General features: G+C 47.6%; 1 protein-coding gene and 1 long non-coding RNA gene across 4 annotated transcripts in view; both read left to right on the forward strand.

Moving 5' to 3' along the window:
• Positions 1-23,662, forward strand: part of RORC (RAR related orphan receptor C) — a 93,624-nt gene that overhangs the window by 29,850 nt on the left and 40,112 nt on the right. For 2 of the 3 annotated variants that reach the window (XM_083477187.1, XM_083477186.1), the window contains exon 2: positions 10,462-10,491. In XM_083477187.1, coding sequence (XP_083333313.1) covers positions 10,473-10,491 — 19 coding nt within the window. In that variant the 5' untranslated portion in view covers positions 10,462-10,472. Of the gene's footprint in view, positions 1-10,461; positions 10,492-17,812; positions 17,936-23,662 lie in introns of those variants that run through there. The other variant, XM_083477188.1, reaches the window with a different exon arrangement.
• LOC310694454 lies at positions 11,135-15,328 on the forward strand. Its single transcript, XR_014519719.1, has 2 exons — positions 11,135-13,248; positions 13,405-15,328. It is a non-coding gene; the product is annotated as an uncharacterized lncRNA (long non-coding RNA).

Below are 23,662 nucleotides of genomic sequence, written 5' to 3' on the forward strand. Positions count from 1 at the left end.
AATAGGGACTGCTTACCAGCGGGAAGGTAAACGGCGTTTCCGTGTGCGGCTCTGGCTCGCCAGATGCAGCTTGTCACGCTGGTCACGTGACCCGGAAGTGTCTGCAGACAGCGCTGGCTCCCGTCCTCTAGAGTGAAAAGAGCGCACCACCCTAGAGTCTGTCCAGACTGGCCCGTACGGGCAGGAGTACCTTTACCTTTTTAAGAGCAAAGTAGCAACGGGGGCGGAATAATTATAATGTTGTTATTATTATTATTTGTGCCCTACTCACCTGGCTGAGTTACCCCAGCTACTATGAGTGGCTTCCAGCAGATACAAAAACATTAGACATAAAAAACTGCTTTCAGATGTTTTCTATAGGAGCTTAACCCTTCCCCTGCCGAGTGGTTTTCTGCTGCAAACTTGTCCCAGTCTCATTCGTTTCTCCCTTCAGCAAGTGGCAAAGAGGGCTAAGGGATTTCTGATGGGGAAGTCTGACCGGAGAGGGTCCCCCGCCCAGTTGTGTCCAGCCCCTTTGCAATTCTACTCCCCAAGCTCCTTTCTCCCTTGCAGGCAGGACTGGCGCCATGCGAGTCAACCCAGCCGGGCATCACTCATGGGCCCACATCTCCCGTCTCCCTGGACCTGTCCCTCCTCTCCAACATGGCGACCTGCTTGCTTCCTCACCTGCCTCTCGCTCTGGCCCAAACAGTGGCGGTGGGGGAGAGGAAGATGGAGTAGTAGATGCCATGTCTATTTCTTCAGCGGCTGCTTGCCTTCCAAGAAAATGGGTACATAGCCAAGAGGAGGAGCTGGTGATGGTGGCAGGAAGCAGGAACACTCACCAAGGGAAGGGGGCTTGCAGATGGGGGGCTTGCTCAAGAGATTCCCAAACCTGGAACAGACAATGTCTCTGGGGCTCAAAAAAGAGCGTGAAGAGGAGCTCAGGGGAGGGTTGCGATGGAAAAGCGACAGGCGGGGAGAGGGTTAAGCAGGCTTCTCCCTGCTGCTTCTCTAGTCTAGATCACTCCAAGCTGCTTCTCCTCCTACAATTACAGTGGTATCTCGGGATTGGAAAGGGATCTGTTCCGGAGCCCTGTTCACATCCAGAAGCAAATGTAAATAGAGACGGCACGTCTGCGCATGCACACGTCGCTTTTTGCTGCTTCTGCGCATGCACGTGACGTCATTTTGAACGTCTGCGCATGTGCGAGCGGCAAAACCCGGAAGTAAGGTGCTCTGTTACATCCGGGTTTCCACGGAGCGCAACTTGAACGTGCTCAACATTAAGCATATTCAACCCGAGGTAGGACTGTACAGTGGACCCTCCGGATATGAATTAAATTCCTACCAGGGGGCCATACTTAACCTGAAAAGTCCGTAACTGGAGGTGCCGCTTCTGCGCACATGCACAGCATGATAGGGCACTTCTGTGCATGTGTGCATGGCGAAACCCAGAAGTACAGTGGTACCTCTGGATGTGAACGGGATCCATTCCGGAGCCCCGTCCGCATCCTGAGTAGAACGTAACACGCGACTGTGCTTCTGCGCATGCGCCGTTTCGCCGCTTCCACGCATGCGTGACATTATTTTGAACATCTGCACATGCGCGAGCGGCAAAACCCGGAAGTAACCTGTTCCGTTACTTCTGGGCCGTCGTGGAGCGTAACCTGAAAACGCTCAACCTGAAGCATATTTAACCCAAGGTATGACTGTAAATAGGTACCGCTCCAGTGGGAAGGTAAACGACGTTTCCGTGCGCTGCTCTGGTTCGCCAGAAGCGGCTTAGTCCTGCTGGCCACATGACCCCGAAGCTGTACACCGGCTCCCTCGGCCAATAAAGCGAGATGAGCGCCACAACCCCAGAGTCGGTCACGACTGGACCTAACGGTCAGGGGTCCCTTTACCTTTACCTATGACTGTATACACTTCCGGGTTTACTGCGTTCGCAACCTGAAAGTTGTGTATCCAGAGGGGTATGTAACTCGAGGGTCCACTGTATCAACTGTCCTGGCGGAATGCTCTGTCCCATGAGACCATGTTTCTGCCTCCCCCTCCTCTTTTATGAAGATCTGAGACCCCACAGTTAATTCTCCCCTGGTCTCCTCGCTGGCCCAAGTAGGACCAATTCAGCCAGCTAGCCCTGGGGATTATGTAATTGATTTTTGATTTTTGAATTTTATTGTTATTCATGTTTTTAGACTGTATTTTATGCTGCTTTTATAATTGTTTCAAATTTGTTGTTAACCGCCCTGAGCCCGGTTTTTGAACCAAGAAGGGTGGGGTATAAATTAAAAAATATATATTTTTATTATTATTATTCCCCTCTGCCGACTTTCCCAAATTTAGCGCGGATTTATGGGTGCCTATCCCTCCCATCCCTCCTCGCTTCCAAATGTATAAATGGAAACTGGCTGGTGGGCTGCTCCACCCCAGAACCGGCCGCAGCCCCGTGCCAGGCGATCGATTCCCGTTTGCCCCACCTGCCCCGCTTCGGGGCCTGAGTCAGTGGTGTCTGTTGCCACGCTTGAGAGCTGGGTGTTCGGAGTGCTGCACTGTGAAAGCCTTCTGGGGAGCGGAGAGAGAGATTTGGAGAGGTGGTAGGGAGAGTGTGGTTGTTGTTTTTCTGTGCGTGATTTTAATAAGAATAATAATGATAATTGATTTATATCCCGCCCTCCCCAGCCGAAGCTGGGCTCAGAGCGGCTAACAACAGTAAAAATAACACAATTTACATAAAATCACAATCAATTAATTGAATTGCATTCTAAAATCAATTCATTCAAAAATCAATTCAGAGTCAGATTAATGGCAACCATTGGGCTAGAGTTCTGTGAGGATTGCCAAAGGAGGGGGTCAGACTGTGCCTTGGCCAAAGGCCTGGTGGAACAGCTCCATCTTGCAGGCCCTGCGGAAAGATGCCAAGTCCCGCAGGGCCCTAGTCTCTTGGGACAGAGCGTTCCGCCAGATCGGGGCCACGGCCGAAAAAGCCCTGGCTCTGGTTGAGGCCAGCCTAACCTATCTGTGGCCTGGGACCTTCAGGATGTTTTTATTTGAAGACCGTAAGGTCCTCCGTGGGGCATACCAGGAGAGGCGGTCCCATAGGTCTGAGGGTCCTAGGCTGTATAGGGCTTTAAAGGTCAAAACCAGCACCTTAAACCTGATCCTGTACTCCACCGGGAGCCAGTGCAGCTGGTAAAGCACCGGGTGAATGTGATCCAGTGGCGAGGACCCCGTAAGGAGTCTCGCCGCAGCATTCTGCACCCACTGGAGTTTCTGGGTCAGCTTCAAGGGCAGCCCCACGGAGAGCGAGTTGCCATAATTGAGTCGGGAGGTGACTGTTTCACATAGCTGTCAACCGTCCCTTTTTTTGTGGGAAATTCCCTTATTCCAGTGCTGCTTCCCGCTGCTATCCCGGATTGTTAGATATCCCGTAGACTGATCCCTTCTTTTCAAATCTGAAAGTTGACCGCTATGCTGTTGCACGGATCACAGGGGCCAAGTCCCTTATCCTTGCCACCTCTTTTTGCAGCCGTTTCTCGACAGCCTCCCCCTTCTCCCTCTCCCTCTCCCCTTCCTGGCCTGTACAGGGCTGCAAGCGGGGTGGAGAAGGCGAGAGGCACTCCCCAGCTGGCGTTGGCTCGGCTCGGCTTGCTGGAGAAGCTTCCACCCGCTGGGGCCTGGCTGCTTGCCAAGGCTTGGTAGCTGAGTTATGTAACGGCCGGGTTCGCGTGAGGACAGCTCTCTCATCTGGCTGCAGGCTCCCCTAGCGACCGGCTCACTTCCTTATTTAAACCTCATCCGTGGAAAGAGAGGGAGAGGGATTTGGCGGAGGGGAAGGAACGGGGACTCGCTTTTCGCTCTCGGATCCGTGCGGTTCCTCTTTTCCCCTCCCTCCCCTCCTCTCTTTCTGCTTTGATTTTCCTTCCTCCGTTTCTTTCTATTAAATGATTTCAATATACGACAACAACACTATGCGGATCAATGCTTAAACCCAGAAGTTGGGTGTTTAGGCAGTGCGCATATTCTTCCTGTCCCTTCCTGCTTTGATTTTCCTTCCTCCATTTCTTTCTATTAAATTATTTCAACATGCAACAACACCGTGCAGATCACTCCTCAAACCCAGAAGTTGGGTGTTTAGGCAGTGCTTGCAAAATGACCATCTTCGCCCCTGGATCTGTAGAGTTCCTTTTTTCCTCCTCCTCCTCTTCTTCCCGTCTCCTTCTGGTTTGATTTTCCTCCCCACCCTCCCTCTCTATAAAATTATTTCAACGTATCGCAACAGCATACGTATAAATAATGGAATATCCCACCCCAGCCTGGACGTTTAGGCAATATGTGCAAAATAACATAGCAAGTTCTTGTCGCAGGCTGCTCTTTGTAGAGAAGGCAAATCTTTAGCCGTTTTATAACATGAGAGGTTGTCCTTTATTTTCATTTTTCTTTTTTAATCATGTGCTTTCTAAAGCTCTGCCGTTCAGTTGCAAAAGAGTCTTCGTGCTTCGGCCTTGTGCCAATCCTTTTTTTATATATTTAAATGTTTCCACAAGGGCTGTGTTTGCTATACTTCATGGTACCAGTTTGTCAGAGAAGGACCTTCGAAGTTCTGGCAGCGTTTTAGTTATTATGAAAGCTGGCTGCTAGGAGAAGAGAACTCCTCTCCACCCAAAAACTGATGGATTTTGCAGTTTCTTCAGAGAAATCGAAGTTCAGGGGCAAAGGAAGCAAACAGAAACTAAAGGCAAACAAACCTTTGCTGTTTTTCTTATGAAAAATAAAAAGTTCAGGTGGGGAGAAACAGAATGCTAGAACATGCCAGATGTGTTTAATTTATTTATCTTACGAGATGTGGCGATAAAACCTCAAAGCGGTTGATGGAAAGAATAACACGGTTAAATTACAGTCATACCTTGGAAGCCGAACGCCTTGGGAATCGAACGTTTCGGCTCCCAAACGCCGCCAATCGGTTGCAGCCAATCGGAAGCCGCGCTTTGGTTTCCGAACGCTTTGGAAGTCAAACGGACCTGCGGAACGAATTCCGCTCGGCTTCCGAGGTACGACTGTATTGGCAAAAGAAACCCCAGTTCAAAGCAGCCGGCGGTGGTGTAGTGTTCAGAGAACCCTGGGAGAGACGCGGGTTCAAATCCCGCTGGGTGTGTGACCTTGAACTCGCAGGGTTATCGTGAGGATAAAAGGGGGAGGAGGATAAGTCTGTACACTGCCTGGAACTCCTCGGAGAATGGTTTTTTGGGGGCCGATCCTGTTTCATTTCCAGTGGTTTCCCAGCCTGTAACCTGCTGAAATCCTGTATCTTTTTATATCACAAATCTTCCAGTTTAAATCTCTTGCGCTAGAGTGCAAGAGTGCCCCTTTTGGACAGCAAAAATGTGTTGCTGTTGGGAAAGCACCTCAGAACAACTAAGAAATTAGAAAGATGTGTGGACAGTCCATTATCTGTGTACAGTTGTATCTTGGAAGTTGAATGGAGTCCGTTCCGGAAGTCCGTTTGACTTCCAAAACATTTGGAAACCAAGCTGGACATTTGGCTTCTGAAAATAGTTTGCAAACCGGAACAGTTCAGGAGCCAAAACGTTCGGGAACTAAGCTGTTCGAAAACCAAAGTACAGTGGTACCTCGGGTTAAGTACTTAATTCATTCTGGAGGTCCGTTCTAAACCTGAAACTGTTCTTAACCTGAAGCACCACTTTAGCTAATGGGTCCTCCTGATGCCACTGGAGCACAATTTCTGTTCTCATCCTGAAGCAAAGTTCTTAACCTGAGGTACTATTTCTGGGTTAGCAGAGGCTGTAACCTGAAGCATATGTAACCCGAGGTTACCACTGTACAGCTGTACCACTAATGCGCTGAGATTGTGGCAATGGGATCTTACAGAATACACTGGCAGAAGACCAACACCAGTTTGCAGTGACCCTAAGGTTTGAAAAGCGAGTTTCCCGATCTCACGGTTATGACCAGAGGACCGGCTCGCTATCCATTCTACACTTGTGACTCGCATTATGGTTATTGACTGTAATTAAGGGATTGATTGATTTTTTGACTAGAGGAGAGGAAGGGGTGTCTTTAAACAGTTTGGGGTTTTTGTGCAACTGTGCTGCTGTTTTTCAGATCTTTTTAAACCGCTGCCCCACAGGCAGAAAATTGGGCTAAATAAATACAAAGGAAAAGGTCCAAAAGATGCAGGAATTGCATTCCCACCCCTGTCAGTCCTGCGTCTCTCTCCACACCTACCCAGCCGCCACTGCAAAACGCCCCTGAGACTTCGGCGGGTGCTGTCCTTGCAAAGCGGTCACAAGGACTAGAACCACGGAGGCCTCTGTTTCTTTTCTGAAAATGAAACCTGGCTAGGTTTCTCAGGAAGGCTAGTTCTGTGCCAGATCGCGGGTGCGTGATGCCCTGCTCCCCCAGTTTTTTATTAATTTTTTTTTATTACTATTAAGGCCACAGAGAGGTTAGGCTGGCCTCAACCAGAGCCAGGGCTTTTTCGGCTGTGGCCCCGACTTGGTGGAACGCTCTGTCACAAGAGACCAGGGCCCTGCGGGACTTGACATCTTTCCGCAGGGCCTGCAAGATGGAGCTGCTCCACCAGGCCTTTGGCCAGGGCACAGCCTGACCCCCTCCTTTGGTAATCCTCACAGAACTCTAGCCCAATGGTTGCCATCCATTTGATTTGAATTAATTTTATAATGGAATGATTTTAGAATGTTGTATTATTTTATTGTTGTTAGCCACCCTGAGCCCGGCTTCGGCTGGGGAGGGCGGGATATAAATAAAAAATATTATTATTATTATTATTATTATTATTCTTTTTGCGGGATAGCTCTGCACCCTTAAGGACTAGCAACTTGCTCAAAAAAATAAAATAAAGCGGGAGAGCTGAGTTTCTCGGAGGCGGAGTGGGGTGGGAGAGTGGCGCTCCTGTTTTGCAATGTGCAGAGTGCATCCTGGCCCAATTATAAATAGACCCAGAGATAAAGGAGTGAAGATGAAGAACAGAAAGGGTAAAGCGGCTTAGACGTGGCTTAGCTACCGCAGAGGATCTTCCAATTAGCTCATCAACGGTACGGGGATTTCACTGCCACACGTACGCAGCGCGGCTTTGAAGGAAAGGGTGGCCGAAATGATCGAGGGGTTGCAGCCAGCCCCCTATAGGGAATAGCGACAACCTTCGGGGCAGCTTAGTCGTGGGGCACCTTTGTCCCCACCCCCCAGTTGCTGCAGGACTCCCAAGTCCCATTGTCCTTGTTTGTTGGCAGTGGTGATCTGCAGGCCTGATGGGAGTTGGAGTCCGGCAGCCCCTGGCAGTCCACAGGTGTTCGCCTCTGATGGAGTTAAGAAAAGGTGAGTAACGTGGAAGAGATGTACAAAACCGTGGAAAGCGATTGCAAGAATTGCAAGGACAGACTTTTTCAGAGCGGGGCATAACAGATACTGTATTTTTTGCTCCATAAGACACACTTTTTCCTGCCTAAAAAGTAAGGGGAAATGTGTGTGCATCTTATGGAGCGAATGCAGGCGGGAGGCAGGCGGGAAAAGCCCCCAAGAGCCGCACACATGCTCCGCGCAGCAGTTGCGGGCTTTTTCCTGAGGAGGGAGAAGGGCAGCCCATCAGTGATGGGCAGCCCTTCTCCTTCCTCAGAGAAAAGCCTGCAAGAGCCACACGCACGCTCCACGCGGCTCGTGAAAGGGAGCGTGAGCAGAGCCTGGGATGGATACAGGCTCTGCTCAGCACTCCCTTTAAAAATATTTTTTTTCTTGAATTCCCCCTCTAAAAACTAGGTGCGTCTTATGGAGCGAAAAAAAAGGGTAATCTGCGGAACTCCCTACTGCTGCCTGGATGGCTTTGAAAGAGGATTATTAGTTAGATTTCTGTACCGCCCTTCGTCAGAAGCAGAGAGTGGCTACTAGCCACAATGGCTATGTTTTCCTCCACGGTCGGAGGCAGTGCAACTCAAAAGAGTACAAGTTGTTGGGAGTCGCAATAAGGAGCGTTGCTGCTCCCCTCCGGTTCTGCTTGCGAGCTTCCCTTGAGCTCTTCTAAAGTTCTCTTGAACCTCCAGGTTCAAGGACAGTCTATCTAGATTCCGAGAGCCAGGAGGCTAGTACATGGACTTTTACAATTTGAATTCCAATTTTCCCTGTGAACTATAATAAACGGCTTCGGCCCAGTATACCTGAAGGAGCGTCTCCACCCCCATCGTGCCCATCTTGTACATTATAGTTTATTGCATTGCAGTACGGAGTCTGCGGGTGACCTGGGGCCTGTCTTGCTCTCTCAGCCTGGCCTGCCTCACAGGGTGGTTGTTAGGATGTGGCGGAAAAGGGGGAGAATTCTGTACACCACCCTGAGCTCCTTGGAGGAAAAGTCGGGGTGCAAATGTTGTGGAAGTAGCAAAAATAATCAATAATTCCAACTCTGCAATTCTGTGATTCTGTGAATAGTAAATCTTAAAACTGGAATTCAAATTGTAATGCAATATAATAAATAAAAATAATAAATAATAAATAAAAGGAGCAGTAAGGAATGCAATTGAAAAATCACACCACGTCTAGCACAGAGAATTAAAATTCCTGCACCTGGCAGGAAAATTATTTAACTGATCCAGCAAAACTCTCAACAATTTTCAATTGGTCTGTGCCGGGGGTTGGGGGAGCGTTTGAGAACCGTTGCTCCAATGCGAAGGACAAAGCGTGCTGCAGCGAAACTCCAGGGTTTTATCAAAAAGCAATTGATCGGTTTGATTCTCTCGATCGAAGAAGTTATTTTAACTCTCCTCACCACCAGGTTGTTTGGGTGCTCCCTCTTGTGGCCAAAGTGCAAAACTGCAACACTTTTTGAGAATGTTTACTGTCAAATAGAAATCCAGATGTTTGCTGGGAATTCATCCTGATTTGCTTGAGGGGTGTCAGACAGCTTCCCATTAGGGATGGGAGGAAAAATTGATTCAGTTTGCATTTAACATCGAATTTATGAAATTTGCAAATTTCAGAAACGGTGTAACCTTGAAGCAGACATCCGCTGAAATTTCTGCTAATCTGAATTTTGCAATGGAGTTCTTCGGTCAGAGTTTGCAAAAATGCATGCAAGGGGGTGAAAGGAATAGAACTGTGAGGATAACGTTTTAAAAATGCCTTGTATTAGTGGAAAGTTCATAAAACGAATACGTCTGTGGAAATAATAGGGGGGGGTGCATTGTATTAGGAGATATTGCTTGCCAAAATGTGTCTGTTTGTCAAGACAGTGTGTAAAAATCTGTGCATTGGGGGGAGATTCGCACTAAAATGCTGAAGAATTTTCATTAGGATTTTTTTTTAAAAAAAGAAGTCAAAAACTGATTTGGGAATGTGGAGAAGGGAATTTAAGAAACTGCAACAACTGAAACAGACAAATCCTACCATCCCAACTTTCTGTTAATCAGTCTCCCACCTCACACTTTTCGGGGCTATGCCCTAAAAGGGATTTGTTGTGCTAAGACAAGAAAGCACTTGACTTGAACCCATTCTGAATTATACCATCCTAACTTTCCCATCTGCCCTTAGATCAGTGGAGGCTGCTCCCATCTTGCAAACTAGTGGTAATATGGAGCCTAAGGTAAAGGTAAAGGGACCCCCGACCATTAGGTCCAGTCGTGGCCGATTCTGGGGTTGGGCGCTCATCTCGCTTTATTGGCCGAGGGAGCCGGCGTACAGCTTCCGGGTCATGTGGCCAGCATGACTAAGCTGCTTCTGGCGAACCAGAGCAGCGCACAGAAACACCGTTTACGTTCCCGCCGGAGCGGTACCTTTTTATCTACTTGCACTTTGACGTGCTTTTGAACTGCTAGGTGGGCAGGAGCAGGGACCGAGCAACGGGAGCTCATCCCGTCGCGGGGATTCGTACCGCTGACCTTCTGCTCGGCAAGTCCTAGGCAAGTCCCACACCCGCGTCCCTAATATGGAGCCTTAAAAACTGGTATTTTCTGCTCCCTGAAAAAGCAATTTTGATACATCAAAATACCAAACTCTTGACTTCCCTCTTCCACAGACCTCTGCCCTTTTCTGTCCTTACCTCTTGGTTTCTCGGCCACTTTGCCTCTTTGTTGCTACCCCCTAGCTCTGCTTCCTCCTTAATATCTGGGCACCGTACCTCACCTCACCATGCCCTTCTCTCCCTCCTTTCCACCACCCCGTCTCGTTTCCCTTTGGCAAAGTTCTTTCCAGCCAAACTTTCCCAGTCGCTCTGAGCAGGTGGAGTGTTTGCTTTAATTCCGTAGCCAACCTTTTTCATGGCTTGCCAAACATTCCGTGACATCACAGCAGCTTGGCCAATAGCAGGCCGGGGCTGTGGGTGAAGATATTTCACCAGGCAAGCAGGCAGGCAGGCAGGTTACACTGCGTTGGACCATTGGTTTGTATTTGGTCTCATTTACTTATTTCCTGAAAACGAATGAACCCATCTTAACTTGCCCTCTTCTTGATTCGCAGGGTCAGCAGCAATGAAGAAGACGCACACGTGTGAGTAGGATTTCATTATTTGTTGGGTTTGGTAGGAGGACGGTAGCTTTTTTGAAAAAGGAAAGTCCATGAAATTACCAGATTTTTCCTGCCCCTCAGCTCACCCCGATCTCTGGGCAAGTGCAAAGTACCCACTACTCAACACCAGGTTAACTACAGCGGAGAACGTAAGCACTTAGAAAGTGCCCTGTATCTTCCTGCCAGCTGCTAAGCACTTTGCAACAACTGGTGGGCTCCTTTGCGAGTTAATGATAGGCAGCTGCAAATGCAACACTCAAATGCTTTAAAAAGAACAGCGTCCTGGGATAATAATAAGAATTATCGTTTCCCCAGCCACTCTGGGCAGCTTCCAACAAAACACTAAAATATAATAACCTATTAAACATTAAAAGCTTCCCTAAACAGGGCTGCCTTCAGATGTCTTCTAAAAGTTTGGTAGCTATTTTTCTCTTTGACACCTGGTGGGAGGGCATTCCACAGGGCGGGCGCCACCACCAAGAAGGCCCTCTGCCTGCTTCCCTGTAACTTGGCTTCTTACAGTGAGGGAATCACCAGAAGGCCCTTGGAGCTGGAACTCAGTGTCTGGGCAGAACGAAGGGGGTGGAGACGCTCCTTCAGGTATGCTGGACCAAAGCCGTTTAGGGCTTTAAAGGTCAGCACCTTTAAAGGATCTCGCAAGCAGGTCTTGAAATCCATTAGTGACACAGAGAGATGTCTCACACCAAGCCAAGGCCATTGTCCCATCTAGATCAGGACTCCCTACACTGACAGGCAGAGGCTCTCCAGTATTTCAGACCAGGATGTCCCCTGTCTGGAAGTGCCAGGGACTGGCCTTCAGTAACTGGCCTTTGCAGGTAAAGTGTCACTGCACATGGAGGCTCCATTCAGCTGTCGTGGCTTGGCGACCATCTATGGCCCATTCCTCTGTGTATTTGTCAAATACATTAGGGTGCAGCCTTCCCAAACCTATGGTCCTCTGGCTATTGCTGAACTACAGCTCCCAATATCCTTGAGAGTTGGCCAGAATGTCTGGGGCTGATGAGAGCTGGAGTCCACAAACATCATAGAACTACAACGCCCATCATCCCTGCCTGTTGGCTACACCGACTGAAGCTGATGGGAGATGTAGTTCAATGGCGTTCTTTGACTCCAGCTCCCATCGGCCGCTGCAAACATGGCCAGCGAGGATGGTTGGACCACCAGTGTTCCTGGACTCCAGTTCCCATCAGCCCTAGCCAACATGGCCAGGAGTACTAACTTGGCCCCACGACTGTGGGTGCCCAGGGGCATGGGTACTGCGAACCTGGCACCGAGTTGAGTTGATAAAACTTTATTCGCATTAGCCAATGGCCATAGCAACAGTAAAACATTACAGTATACGCAGAAAAGGAAATTTGATAAAAGAGCACAATTTAAAGTCCTGAATCAGCCATCAGTTAGTGGCCCTTATTCTGATGGCCCCTGCTATGAACCTCGCAACCTTTGCTGTGATCTGCTCATTTTGATCTGATAGAAGAAAGGACATTGTGGCAGTGGTTGAGCGCCCTGGGATGGTTAGTGCGAGTGGGGTGAGGATCTCGTTCCTCAGGTCTTTGTAGAGAGTACAAGACAGGAGGACATGTGCCGGTGTTTCGGTGCTGCCATCTCCACAGGGGCAAAGACGTTTCTCAGGTGGGATCTTTTGGAATCGACCCTCAAGCACCGCAGATGGCAAAACATCCAGTCTTGCAAGTGTAAAAGCACGTCTGTATTTTGGGATAATACATTTGTGCAGATATGGGGCCAGAGAATCAAAATGGAGAGGTGGAAAATGAACATACCAAGGGCAGAATTTCCTTATAGCGGCCAGGTTGTTCTGATGCTCGATATCTTTTAGACATTGACCAGTTAGACTGTTTGCTTTAGTGGGGCCCATAGTGAGTAGGTGTTGTGGGGATAGGACACAAGAGTGAAGTTTTTGATAGACGGTTTTAAGCCAGGCACTTTTATGGGAGTCTTGAAGTACTAGGGATAGTAAACAAGGGGGATTTGAGTTTAGGCAGGGCCAGAAGTTAAGAGTTCTTTGCCAAGTCCGTACTTCTACTGAAGGGAGACTTGCCTCCAGTTTCAACAATGCATTTGGGACGCTTGGCGGTACAGAAAAAATAAAAGTTAGGAACTTTGATTGAACAGCTTCCAAAGTGCTAAGGTGGTTCACCAGTCCAAATTTGAACCCTGTATAGTAGCTGTGCCAGGGGTTTAGCTTGGAAGACTTCTAGGGCTGATGGTATATGTTTGCCACCCTTTTTCATGGAAAAAGCGAGTCAAAGTCTTGGCACTTTGGGATGATTTTCTTTTGCACATTTTTGGTGTGCTGCCCATGACCCCGTGGACTGGAAGATAAGGCCCAAATATTTGAAAGCTTTGACCTGTTCGATTGGCTGATTGTTCATGTGCCAACTGTGGGGCTTCTATTTTCTTGAGAAAACCATAACTTTGGTTTTCTGATAGTTTACGACCAGGTGTTCTCTCTGGCGATACACTGAGAATTCTCTTATCAATCTTTTTAGGCCTCTTTTTGTTTAGGATAAGAGGACCGCATCATACAGAGATTGGTTTTGAGGCCAGTTTAGGGGCATGGGTATTTGTGGGTGCCCGGACCCTTCATGGGGAATTTGTGGGTGCTCAGTGTCAGGTGCTGTTGCGGTTGCTCGGGAGTAACCAGGCAGGACTCCGACCTGTGTTTTGCAGGCTTTATTTTGCTGCAAACTATTTACAGTAAACAGTGGCGTAGCGTGGGTTGTCAGCACCCGGGGCAAGGCAAGTAATTTGCGCCCCCTAACCCGTGGATTTGCGCCCCCTAACCCTAACCCCCAGATGTTGCGCCCGGTGCTGCCAGCCCCCCCTGCACCCCCCACGCTATGCCACTGACAGTAAAGAGCCCCAAAGCTCATGTCTGGCTCAATCGCTAGCAGAATCCGGGAGTGGTCTTTTTTTGGGACCTCCCCCAACATAAGAGTTTCCTTACCCCCAGCTGTCTCCTCCCCTCTCTGTGCCCCAAACTACTGCGCAGGATGGGCGATGGCAAGGGCGTGTTTCCCTCCTGTCCGGCTTGCCCAGAAGCGGAGTTAAAGCTCCCAGCAGCATCCTCTGGTCCTTGCTCCTCTTCCCCACTGGAGGTGGGGCTTTCCTCCTCCCCGGAAGAGGAACTGCTTTGCAAGATTTTCGGAGGCTCCCTGTAACACACCTGCCCTTCTATTTCTCGCCTCTGAGCCTATGGCACTTCCCTGACACTCGGGCACCCAGGGCGCCAAGGAGATGGCACCTATGAACATGGCCAAAGGTCAAGGATGATGGGAATTTGAGTCCATTGGCTCGTCTAGCTTGGAACTGTCTATTCAGACCACTAGTCCTGCTGGTTGCCAGGAGCCACAGTCCAGCCAACGCCAACAAGGTCGTGCCCGTGGGCCCTTGTCGTACCTCATTCTATTGTGGCGCCTTGTGCTCAGTTGCTTTTCTCTTGACGCCCCAGGACCTACTTTCTTTCCACCTCCGGTGCCTCTGTGGGTTGGGGCTGGTAGGGGAGAGAAATGGGGACATTGGCGTATTTCCCCCTCTTATTTGGTGCCTGGAACAAGATCTGTGTGGTGGGCCCCTTCCTGTCGCTGTGGGACGCAGATCAGCACCACGGTTCTCTGCACGACGGGATGCGGTTGGGCTCGCCCAAGCGCTGAGCGGGGCTCCATCTCGGGAAACAGAGGGCGTCCCTTCCTGACGTCGTGCTTTGCGGTGGGAGAGGGGGGTGTTTGACCTCGATAAACAGGGAGGGCGAGGTGGGTCGGCCACGTCAGATGTGTCAAAACAAGGGTGCAGGCCTTGAGCTTGGAGGCCCACCTTGTCTAGCCTCTTGTTCTCACCATGGCCAAATGTAGCCATGGCTGCCATGTTGGGTGGATGGACAAACTTGTGGAGGAGAGGGCTTTGTTGTCATTTAGTCGTGTCCGCCTCTTCGTGACCCCCTGGACCAGAGCACACCAGGCACTCCCGTCTTCCACTGCCTCCCGCAGTTTGGACAAACTCATGCTGGTAGCTTCGAGAACACTGTCCCACCATCTCGTCCTCTATCATCCCCTTCTCCTTGTGCCCTCCATCTTTCCCAACATCAGGGTCTTTTCCAGGGAGTCTTCTCTTCTCATGAGGTGGCCAAAGTATTGGAGCCTCAGCTTCAGGATCTGTCCTTCCAGTGAGCACTCAGGGCTGATTTCCTTCAGAATGGAGAGGTTGGATCTTCTTGCAGTCCATGGGACTCTCAAGAGTCTCCTCCAGCACCAGAATTCAAAAGCATCCATTCTTCGGCGATCAGCCTTTTTTATGGTCCAGCTCTCACTTCCATACATTACTACTGGGGAAAAAGCAGAGCTTTTACTATACGGACCTTTGTTGGCAAGGTAATGTCTCTACTTTTTAAGATGCTGTCTAGGTTTGTCATTGCTTTTCTCCCAAGAAGCAGGCATCTTTTAATTTCATGACTCCTGTCACCATCTGCAGTGATCATGGAGCCCAAGAAAGTAAAATCTCTCACTGCCTCCATTTCTTCCCCTTCTATTTGCCAGGAGGTGATGGGACCAGTGGCCATGATCTTCGTTTTTTTGATGTTGAGCTTCAGACCACATTTTGCGCTCTCCTCTTTCACCCTCACCGATGGCTATTAGCCACAATTTCTATGTTCTGCCCTCACAGTTGGAGGCAGTCATGCTTATGGAAACCGCAGGAGGGGAGAGGACCTCTTGTACTCAAATCCCGGTGTGGGTTTTGCATAATGGACATCTGGTTGGCCACTGTGAGCACAGGACCCTGGGCTAGATGGCCCACCGCTTGATCCAGCAGAGCTCTCCATATGTTCAGGGGCCCCAAAGAACCAAGGAATGGAGATAGACTTCCTCTGGACCTGGAGGTTCCATAAGAACCTCTGAAGATCCTGCAGGCCAGAGGGGACCCATCTAGTCCATCATCCCTGAATCTTGCAACATCCATTGCATGTTCTTTTTCCCCATTTTTTTAATAGTAAATTTTATTAGTATTTTCCACACAACAACACTAAAAATAACAATACACAAAACACAAAAACCAGCATACAAAAAAACCCAAATCCATACCTTACAAGTTACTAATATAAACACTAAAAGGAAAAACAAACATTGACTTCCACCAATCCCACCGCACCTCCTTTAACTCTCATTGTGTCTTCCTGTTTTCCTGATCATCTCTATCCTAGCATCTAGATATAAATCCCTCTTTCTTATCCTTTCACTTCACAAGGTTATTCCAGACTCGGCCAGATTTCTACCCTCGAACCTTAGCTTTTAAGGTATTCATTTAGACACTCCAGTTCCTTTTTCACTTCACTTTTTGGTTTTTGTCTTGTTATATCTGTCAATTTGGCTAATTCTAAATATTCTGAAAGCTTACACAACCATTCTCCCCTAGTGGGTAACTGATTCCTTTCCAATATTTAGCCACCAGGATTCTTGCTGCAGACGTCGTGTCTAAGAAAAATTTAGTTTTGTCTTTTTGAATATCATCATTTAAAATTCCTAAAAGGAATGCCTCCTGCCTTTTACTATATGATTTTCTTTATTTCTTGGTGGATCATGCTCCAAAATTTCCCAATTTTGGGGCATGTCCACCACATATGGTAGAAGGTTCCGTTTTGTTTCTTACATCTCCAGCACTTATTAGTATATGTTTTATTCATTTTTGCTGGTCTTCCTGGCACCAGGTACCACCTGTGATCCATTGCGTGTTCATGAGTTCAAGTGTCATGAGGGAGGGAGAAAAACTGGTACCACCAGTAACGTTTTCCTTTCTGATCTGAGTGCTGGACAGATGTGCTGTTGGGGTGCTATTTGTGGGGAGTAATCTCCCTAAATGGGCAGCCACACACTTCCTTTCTCCTTCTTCTCCTGCTCCTTCTTTACTTCCATATTTGGAGTCCTTTCTTGACACTCCAGAAACGGCTGTACACTGCGCATCCGAAATGCTTGGTTTTAGCCACGTCAACTGTGCGCACGCTGTCAGTGGTGTCCGAAGGGGTCCCAGGTCTGAAGACCTCTTGCTCGAAACTGCAGGAGTTCAGCCGTTGTGCTCGAGTGCTGCTTGCAAGTTTTTGGGGGGAACCATGTTAAGTCACTGTGCTGGTCCCAGGGGAAAGGTTACCGTTGGCGTAGTCAAAGTCCGGTCCTGGGTCACTAATAAATAGCCTGGAAACAGTTCACAAGGAGCGGGGTGAGGTCCGAAGCAGGAAGCCGGGCGGGGACAGGAACACTGGAGGGTCAGGTCTGGGTCCGGGCAGGAACAGGTACTCAACAACGACGTTGCTTCCGAAACCTGGGACCGGGCTGACTGGCCTTTATCTTCTCTGAGGCCAGGGGCGGTCCTGGCCCCCAGGAGACCCGCCTCTCCTGGCCTTAAGGCAAGCACTCCTCCTGGGAGAAACCAGTTCCCTTCGCCTCTCTGCCCTGAGCCTCTGCAGTTCAGGAGAGGCTGAAGGGTTGCTGGGCCCAGGGGGAGACTCACCTGTAGGCACTGAGTCCTCAACCACCTCTGGAGCCAGAGTGGATTCACCTGGTGCCTGCTCCTGAGGATCCGGCACAGGTGCAGGCGCCTCAGAATAAAGGCCCTGCCCCAGCTCAGCCGGCCCTGGAGGCGGGGACTCCTGTGCAGGCTGGGATTCCTCCGGTTCAGTCTCTGAATCGGATGTTGGCCATCACAGTCACTGTGGGAACAAGGTGCTAGAGCATTGCATCTCCGGCCTGATCCAGCCTTTGGAACCAGGCATTTTGGGCCATATCACGCCGATTCTGCTCCGATTTTTGCCAGTTGCTTACTTGTTTCCAGGCCCAAATCTGGGCACTGATTTTTAACCCTTAAACAACCTGAGGCGGAGTGTGGTACCTTTGGCCATTCCAGGGACGACGTTGCCATCACGGCCAACCCTTGACGTGACTTTCCCCTTGAAACAGAAAGCCACATTCCAGCCTCAGAGTTTTCTGCGCTCACCATCTCCCGCCTCAGACCCTCTCATCCATCCACGTTTCCCCCCCCCCAACGGAAACTTTTCTTGTGGCTTTTTATCTTCTCTCTGCCTTTCTCTTTGGCCTTTTGTGGGTTTGGAACTTTCCAACTCACTGCTGCCTCTTGCTCTCTTATCCCCCCCCCCCAAAAAAATTACAACCGGAGTTTCTGATTGGCCGTTGGGAGCGCCAGTCTGTGGGGTGCTGCATCACCTGTCAGTCTGCTGATGTTGCTGCCTTTTTTAAAAAAGGAAATCTGACTCCACACACACGCACGCACACTCCCCAGAAGCGCTTCTCGCTCGTTGCAGCTGATGCCCAGAGACGAACAGGTGTTGCAGAACCAAACCGCTGCCAGTCCCCTTCCCCACAAGCCGTCTTCACCATGCGAGGTATGTGGGGAGAGGTTGGGGGAGGCGAAGCGACTGCTTGGGGCCACCTGTTGGCTTACAGCCGGCGCCCGAGCAATGGGGTGTTTCATGAGACCCCCAGAAACCCATAACTGAGCGGAGGCAAGGCTGCAAGATGCCACCTGTGGCTTTAAAGTCAGCTCCAGAGCCCAGAACAATCGGGCTGTGTGTGTGTGTATTTGCACTGAATTTTTCAAAGGTTTTCGCGGTAACCTTCAAATCAAACGCATTGTTTCCTAAGTTGACTTTCTCACCTTCACCTCCACAGTGTTTTTCCTCACACCTTTTCTACTGCATTATATCTTTGTCTATCACAAAAAATGTTTCTCTATTGAAGTTGTTATTTTATCATTTTTCTTCCCTGCTTTTATCTCAAATACTGCCAACGATTTGACTGTCTCTCTCTCTCTCTCTCTCTCTATATATATATATAGTGGTACCTCGCCACTATATATATATAGTCCACATACGCTTCAGGTTACAGACTCCGCTAACCCAGAAATAGTACCTCGGGTTAAGAACTTTGCTTCAGGATGAGAACAGAAATCGTGCAGTGGCGGCAAGAGGCCCCATTAGCTAAAGTGGTGCTTCAGGTTAAGAACTGTTAGAGGTTAAGAACGGACCTCCGGAACGAATTAAGTACTTAACCTGAGGTACCACTGTATATATATGTGTGTGTGTGTGTGTGTGTGTGTGTGTGTATAGTCATTTAGTTGTGTCCGACTCTTCCTGACCCCCTGGACCAGAGCACGCCAGGCACTCCTGTCTTCCACTGCCTCCCGCAGTTTGGTCAAACTCATGCTGGTCGCTTCGAGAACACTGTCCAACCATCTTGTCCTCTGTCGTCCCCTTCCCCTTGTGCCCTCCATCTTTCCCAACATCAGGGTCTTTTCCAGGGAGTCTTCTCTTCTCATGAGGTGGCCAAAGTCTTGGAGCCTCAGCTTCAGGATCTGTCCTTCCAGTGAACACTCAGGGCTGATTTCCTTCAGAATGGAGAGGTTTGATCTTCTTGCAGTCCATGGGACTCTCAAGAGTCTCCTCCATCACCAGAATTCAAAAGCATCCATTCTTCGGTGAGAGAGAGATATATATAGTCCACAAAAGTCCTCTATGAAGAGTTGGTCATTTTGATCTCTAAATTTTGCTGTTTCTGCATAGTCCATTGCTTTCAAAAACCACTCTTCAGGATCTGTCCTTCCAGTGAACACTCAGGGCTGATTTCCTTCAGAATGGAGAGGTTTGATCTTCTTGCAGTCCATGGGACTCTCAAGAGTCTCCTCCATCACCAGAATTCAAAAGCATCCATTCTTCGGTGAGAGAGAGATATATATAGTCCACAAAAGTCCTCTATGAAGAGTTGGTCATTTTGATCTCTAAATTTTGCTGTTTCTGCATAGTCCATTGCTTTCAAAAACCACTCTTCAGGATCTGTCCTTCCAGTGAACACTCAGGGCTGATTTCCTTCAGAATGGAGAGGTTTGATCTTCTTGCAGTCCATGGGACTCTCAAGAGTCTCCTCCATCACCAGAATTCAAAAGCATCCATTCTTCGGTGAGAGAGATATATATATAGTCCACAAAAGTCCTCTATGAAGAGTTGGTCATTTTGATCTCTAAATTTTGCTGTTTCTGCATAGTCCATTGCTTTCAAAAACCACTCTTCAGGATCTGTCCTTCCAGTGAACACTCAGGGCTGATTTCCTTCAGAATGGAGAGGTTTGATCTTCTTGCAGTCCATGGGACTCTCAAGAGTCTCCTCCATCACCAGAATTCAAAAGCATCCATTCTTCGGTGAGAGAGAGATATATATAGTCCACAAAAGTCCTCTATGAAGAGTTGGTCATTTTGATCTCTAAATTTTGCTGTTTCTGCATAGTCCATTGCTTTCAAAAACCACTCTTCCTTTGTTGGAACTGCCTCTTCTTCCCAATTCTGTGCATATAATATTCTAGCTGCCGATATCACAGACATAAATAGTTTGATCACTCTCTTTGGGACAGCTGTCCCTATTATACATGTAAGGATTTTTTGAAATACCCATTTAAACAGGTTCTTCATTATATTATATTTTCCCCCAAACTTTTTGGTTATGTACATATCCACCACATGGAACAATCATGTTTTTTTATGGGACCCCCAAAGGCCCAATCCCTGAGCAGAGCCAAAGTTGTGGCTTTCCTAATTTAAGGGCTGTGTTGCTCAAGGAACCGCCTTCAAAACAATAATAATGCTAATATTGCTGGTGAGCTGATCATTGTGTGCAATGCTGAATTTCTTGCCTACATTCCTGGAGGCTGTAGAGTAGGGATTTGGCGAGAAATCTGAATTGTATGTATAGCTTATATATAAACCGTGTTTTACATTTGTCTGATCCTGTTTGGCTGCAACCTGTGCTTGGTTGCCTTGTTAATCAGATTGAATTCAAACTGGTTCACACAGAAAGGTGATCCGGACCTAATTTATACTTTCCTAGCCGAAACTTCGCCGTCCTTTGAAATCCGTACACTTGCGAATTTTGCAGTCTGGGTTCTCCAGCCAGCATTGCATCAAAAAGAAAAAAAGGCATATGCACATTGGTAAAAATGAGATATGCACCCCCAAAAAGTGTTATTTTAGGGAATACAGGGAAACGGCTTTGCCAAAATGTGCGTTGGGAGAAATATTTGCCGGTGTGTCTGTTAGGAGAAATTTGCACAAGAAGGCTAGTGAATTTTCATGAGGACATTTCATTTTATTTTACATCCTAGATTGATGGATTTCATGGTCCTTGGTTAAACATCTTGGTTGTAATTTTAGCTCTGGAATTTATGGGTGCAGATTATAGATCCTTCCAATGAATGAATAAAATGCCACCTCACATCCCTGTCTATCGCAGGGATGGGGCCGTAGAGTTTTTCTTGGCTTTGCAAGAAGGTGAGACTGTAATGGGCTTAAGTTACGGAGGGAGGGAGAGATTTTGGCTGAAAGTTCTTAGCAGTTCAGAGCAATTCAGCAGTTTCCAAAAGGGTTGTGGTGAACTCTCTCTCTCACCAGAGCTCTTCCAGATGGGCAGCCATCCATCAGGGTGGACCTAACTCTCGATATCTGGCACTGAGCAGTTGCAGTTACAGATAGGTAGCCGTGTTGGTCTGCCATAGTCAAAATAAAAAAATTCCTTCCAGTAGCACCTTAAAGACCAACTAAGTTAGTTCTTGGTATGAGCTTTCGTGTGCATGCACACTTTGGTATCTGAAGAAGTGTGCATGCACACGAAAGCTCATACCAAGAACTAACTTAGTTGGTCTTTAAGGTGCTACTGGAAGGAATTTTTTTATTTTGACTGAGCTAGATTTGACTAGATGGCTTTACAAGGACCCCTTCTCTGGCACTGCCATTATTTAAAAAGCAAAAGCAAATACTGAAAGTGATCATCACTTTTTTTTAGCCTTCGGGATACCTTTCGATGTATCTTGGTCATACAGTCACTGAAAGTCAGTGCAAGTTTGCTCTTACTCTCTCCATTTTACGGATGAAAGGAAACAGCGGTAGTTTAATTCGCGACCTCTTCACATATCTGTGCTGCATCAAGATTTGCAATGAGAATTTCCCTGTTTCTTGCTGGTACTCGGCATTCGACACAGTCGAGAATGACAGGGGGAATTTAAAACCGTTTCCTTCTGGTAATGAATCACGGGTTGTTTCTCTACACACCCCAGTTAAAATATTCTCACCCTTATTAAATCCAGGTATATTTAATTCAAATCAGGCTCATGCATATTCTGTTCTTTCTGGGCGGGGGGTTGCTGAGTCGTGTTACAACATGTTGATTTTCCTGGGTTGGGGGGCAAATATATTTTTCTTTCTCCATTGCCTGGCCATTTAGAAGTCTCTTGAGTCAGCCTCTCCCCAGATCTCCTCCTTTCGCAAAGACAACCTGAGTTTTTCAGGGTTAAATGGAGCACCCCAGTCGGTCAGGTGTGAAACTCTTGCTGGGTAGAATCATGGTTTTAATGCTATTAGTGGACTACCATTGATCTGCACTTGACAAAGGAGAAAGGAGGGACCAGGTCTTCTGCCCCCCCCCCAATGACCTGTAAAAAATGGGTGCCAGGGAGACAACAGAAAGAGCCGAAGGTGAACAGAACAAGCTTCTGTGTCTGATTAACATGGACTTAAGGTTAGGGTCAATAGGAGGGTGCCTGCTGTTATAATTTGCCCTTTCGAAAACGGTCGGCAAACTGAAACTTGGCCATCCTTTATCATTTGCATTTCTCTGAATTTTGCAGTGCAGTCTTCCCTCCATGCAATGTCTCCAAAGAGGCATATAACTGGGGCTACGGGTGTGTAAAAATGCACTTTTGCGACAGTAGTGTACAAAAACGCATTAAAATTAGGGGAAATCACTTTGCAAGCATTTGCATATTGGACAAAATTGCAACAGTGTATACGAGGCGAAATCTGCAGATGGCTTTAATTGACGGCTTCTTTCAAAAATTGTCAAAATGATATGGAAATGCAGGAAAATGAACTTGAGACTGGGGGGAAATGAGAACCCGAGAGGAGCCAAAATGGACAGATTTGCCCATCCCCAGTTTTGAGTGTGTCTTAGTAAGAACTGTCCTACCTTACAAAATTGTTGTTCGATCCATGCAGAGCTTGCAATACTCTTAAAATCAGTATATAACTTCTTTCCAAAAGAAGGACAGGATCGAGCCCATCCACTTATTTTATAGCCACACTTTTCTGAATTTCAGTAGAAGATGTATTTCTGATATCCAGCACTGTCTTATGTAACTGAAGCTATTCATATTTTCTTAGCTCTGCCACACTCCCACATGCTTTAATCTTCCTGCATCTGGACCACAAATATTTCTGTGGTGTTGTTTTTTTTTAAAAAAACGTGTCATCTTTAAAGCTAATTGTTTGAATTAACTACTAATTCGACGTGTTTCTCTGCACTCTGAAAGTCATTCTTAAACTATTTTTATTATTGTTGGCCTCTTCAAAAGGGCTCTTATGAAACAGTTCTATGTTTAGGCAATTAAAAAAAATCTAAAATTAAAATATTTGGCGCTAGTCCTCAAGGTGTTTTAGCGGGGGGGGGGGGCTCAGATTCAATATAAAGCGGTCTGGATGATTTTGTGGAGTTTAGCAAATGCCCAGGCAAGTATCTGCAGACAGGAACTGAAATTTGAATCTTGGAACTGGTTGCCGCTAGTCCTCATTGCGAAGTGACAAATTATTCAGAAGAAAGCTGGGTTGATTCAGTTTGTCATACTTAGTAATAGCAGTTAGTAAGGAGCTCTGATAAACTTGAATGAATGGGTTATTTGTTGTGGTCGCTGAGCGATAGAAGTGAACACACAATTAAAGTATGCAGCTGGTTAGAACAAGACGCAAATATAATGGTGATGTATCTTCACGAGGACTTGGGGAAAGAAAAGAAAAGGAAACAATCCCTAACTGGTGCATAAATGTTGGGAACTGAACTCAAGACAAAAAAATGAGGTAGCCCTCAACACCTATTTCAGCCTTAAAAACGAGCAATGTTGTTTCAAAACATGAAATCACACAAATCAGCATTGTGAATCTTCCAAAAGCAACAGCACCCAGGAACCGAGTGTCAGCAAAATACCGATGGTTTCATCCAGCGAAGTCCCACTCAGAGTTGCACCCATTGAAATGAAGAAGCCTAACTTAGTCGTGTATATGAACTTCAGTAGGTCTACTC

The sequence above is a fragment of the Podarcis liolepis genome (assembly GCF_965112155.1).
Source record: "Podarcis liolepis genome assembly, chromosome: 15".
In the NCBI taxonomy this organism is placed as follows: domain Eukaryota; kingdom Metazoa; phylum Chordata; class Lepidosauria; order Squamata; family Lacertidae; genus Podarcis; species Podarcis liolepis.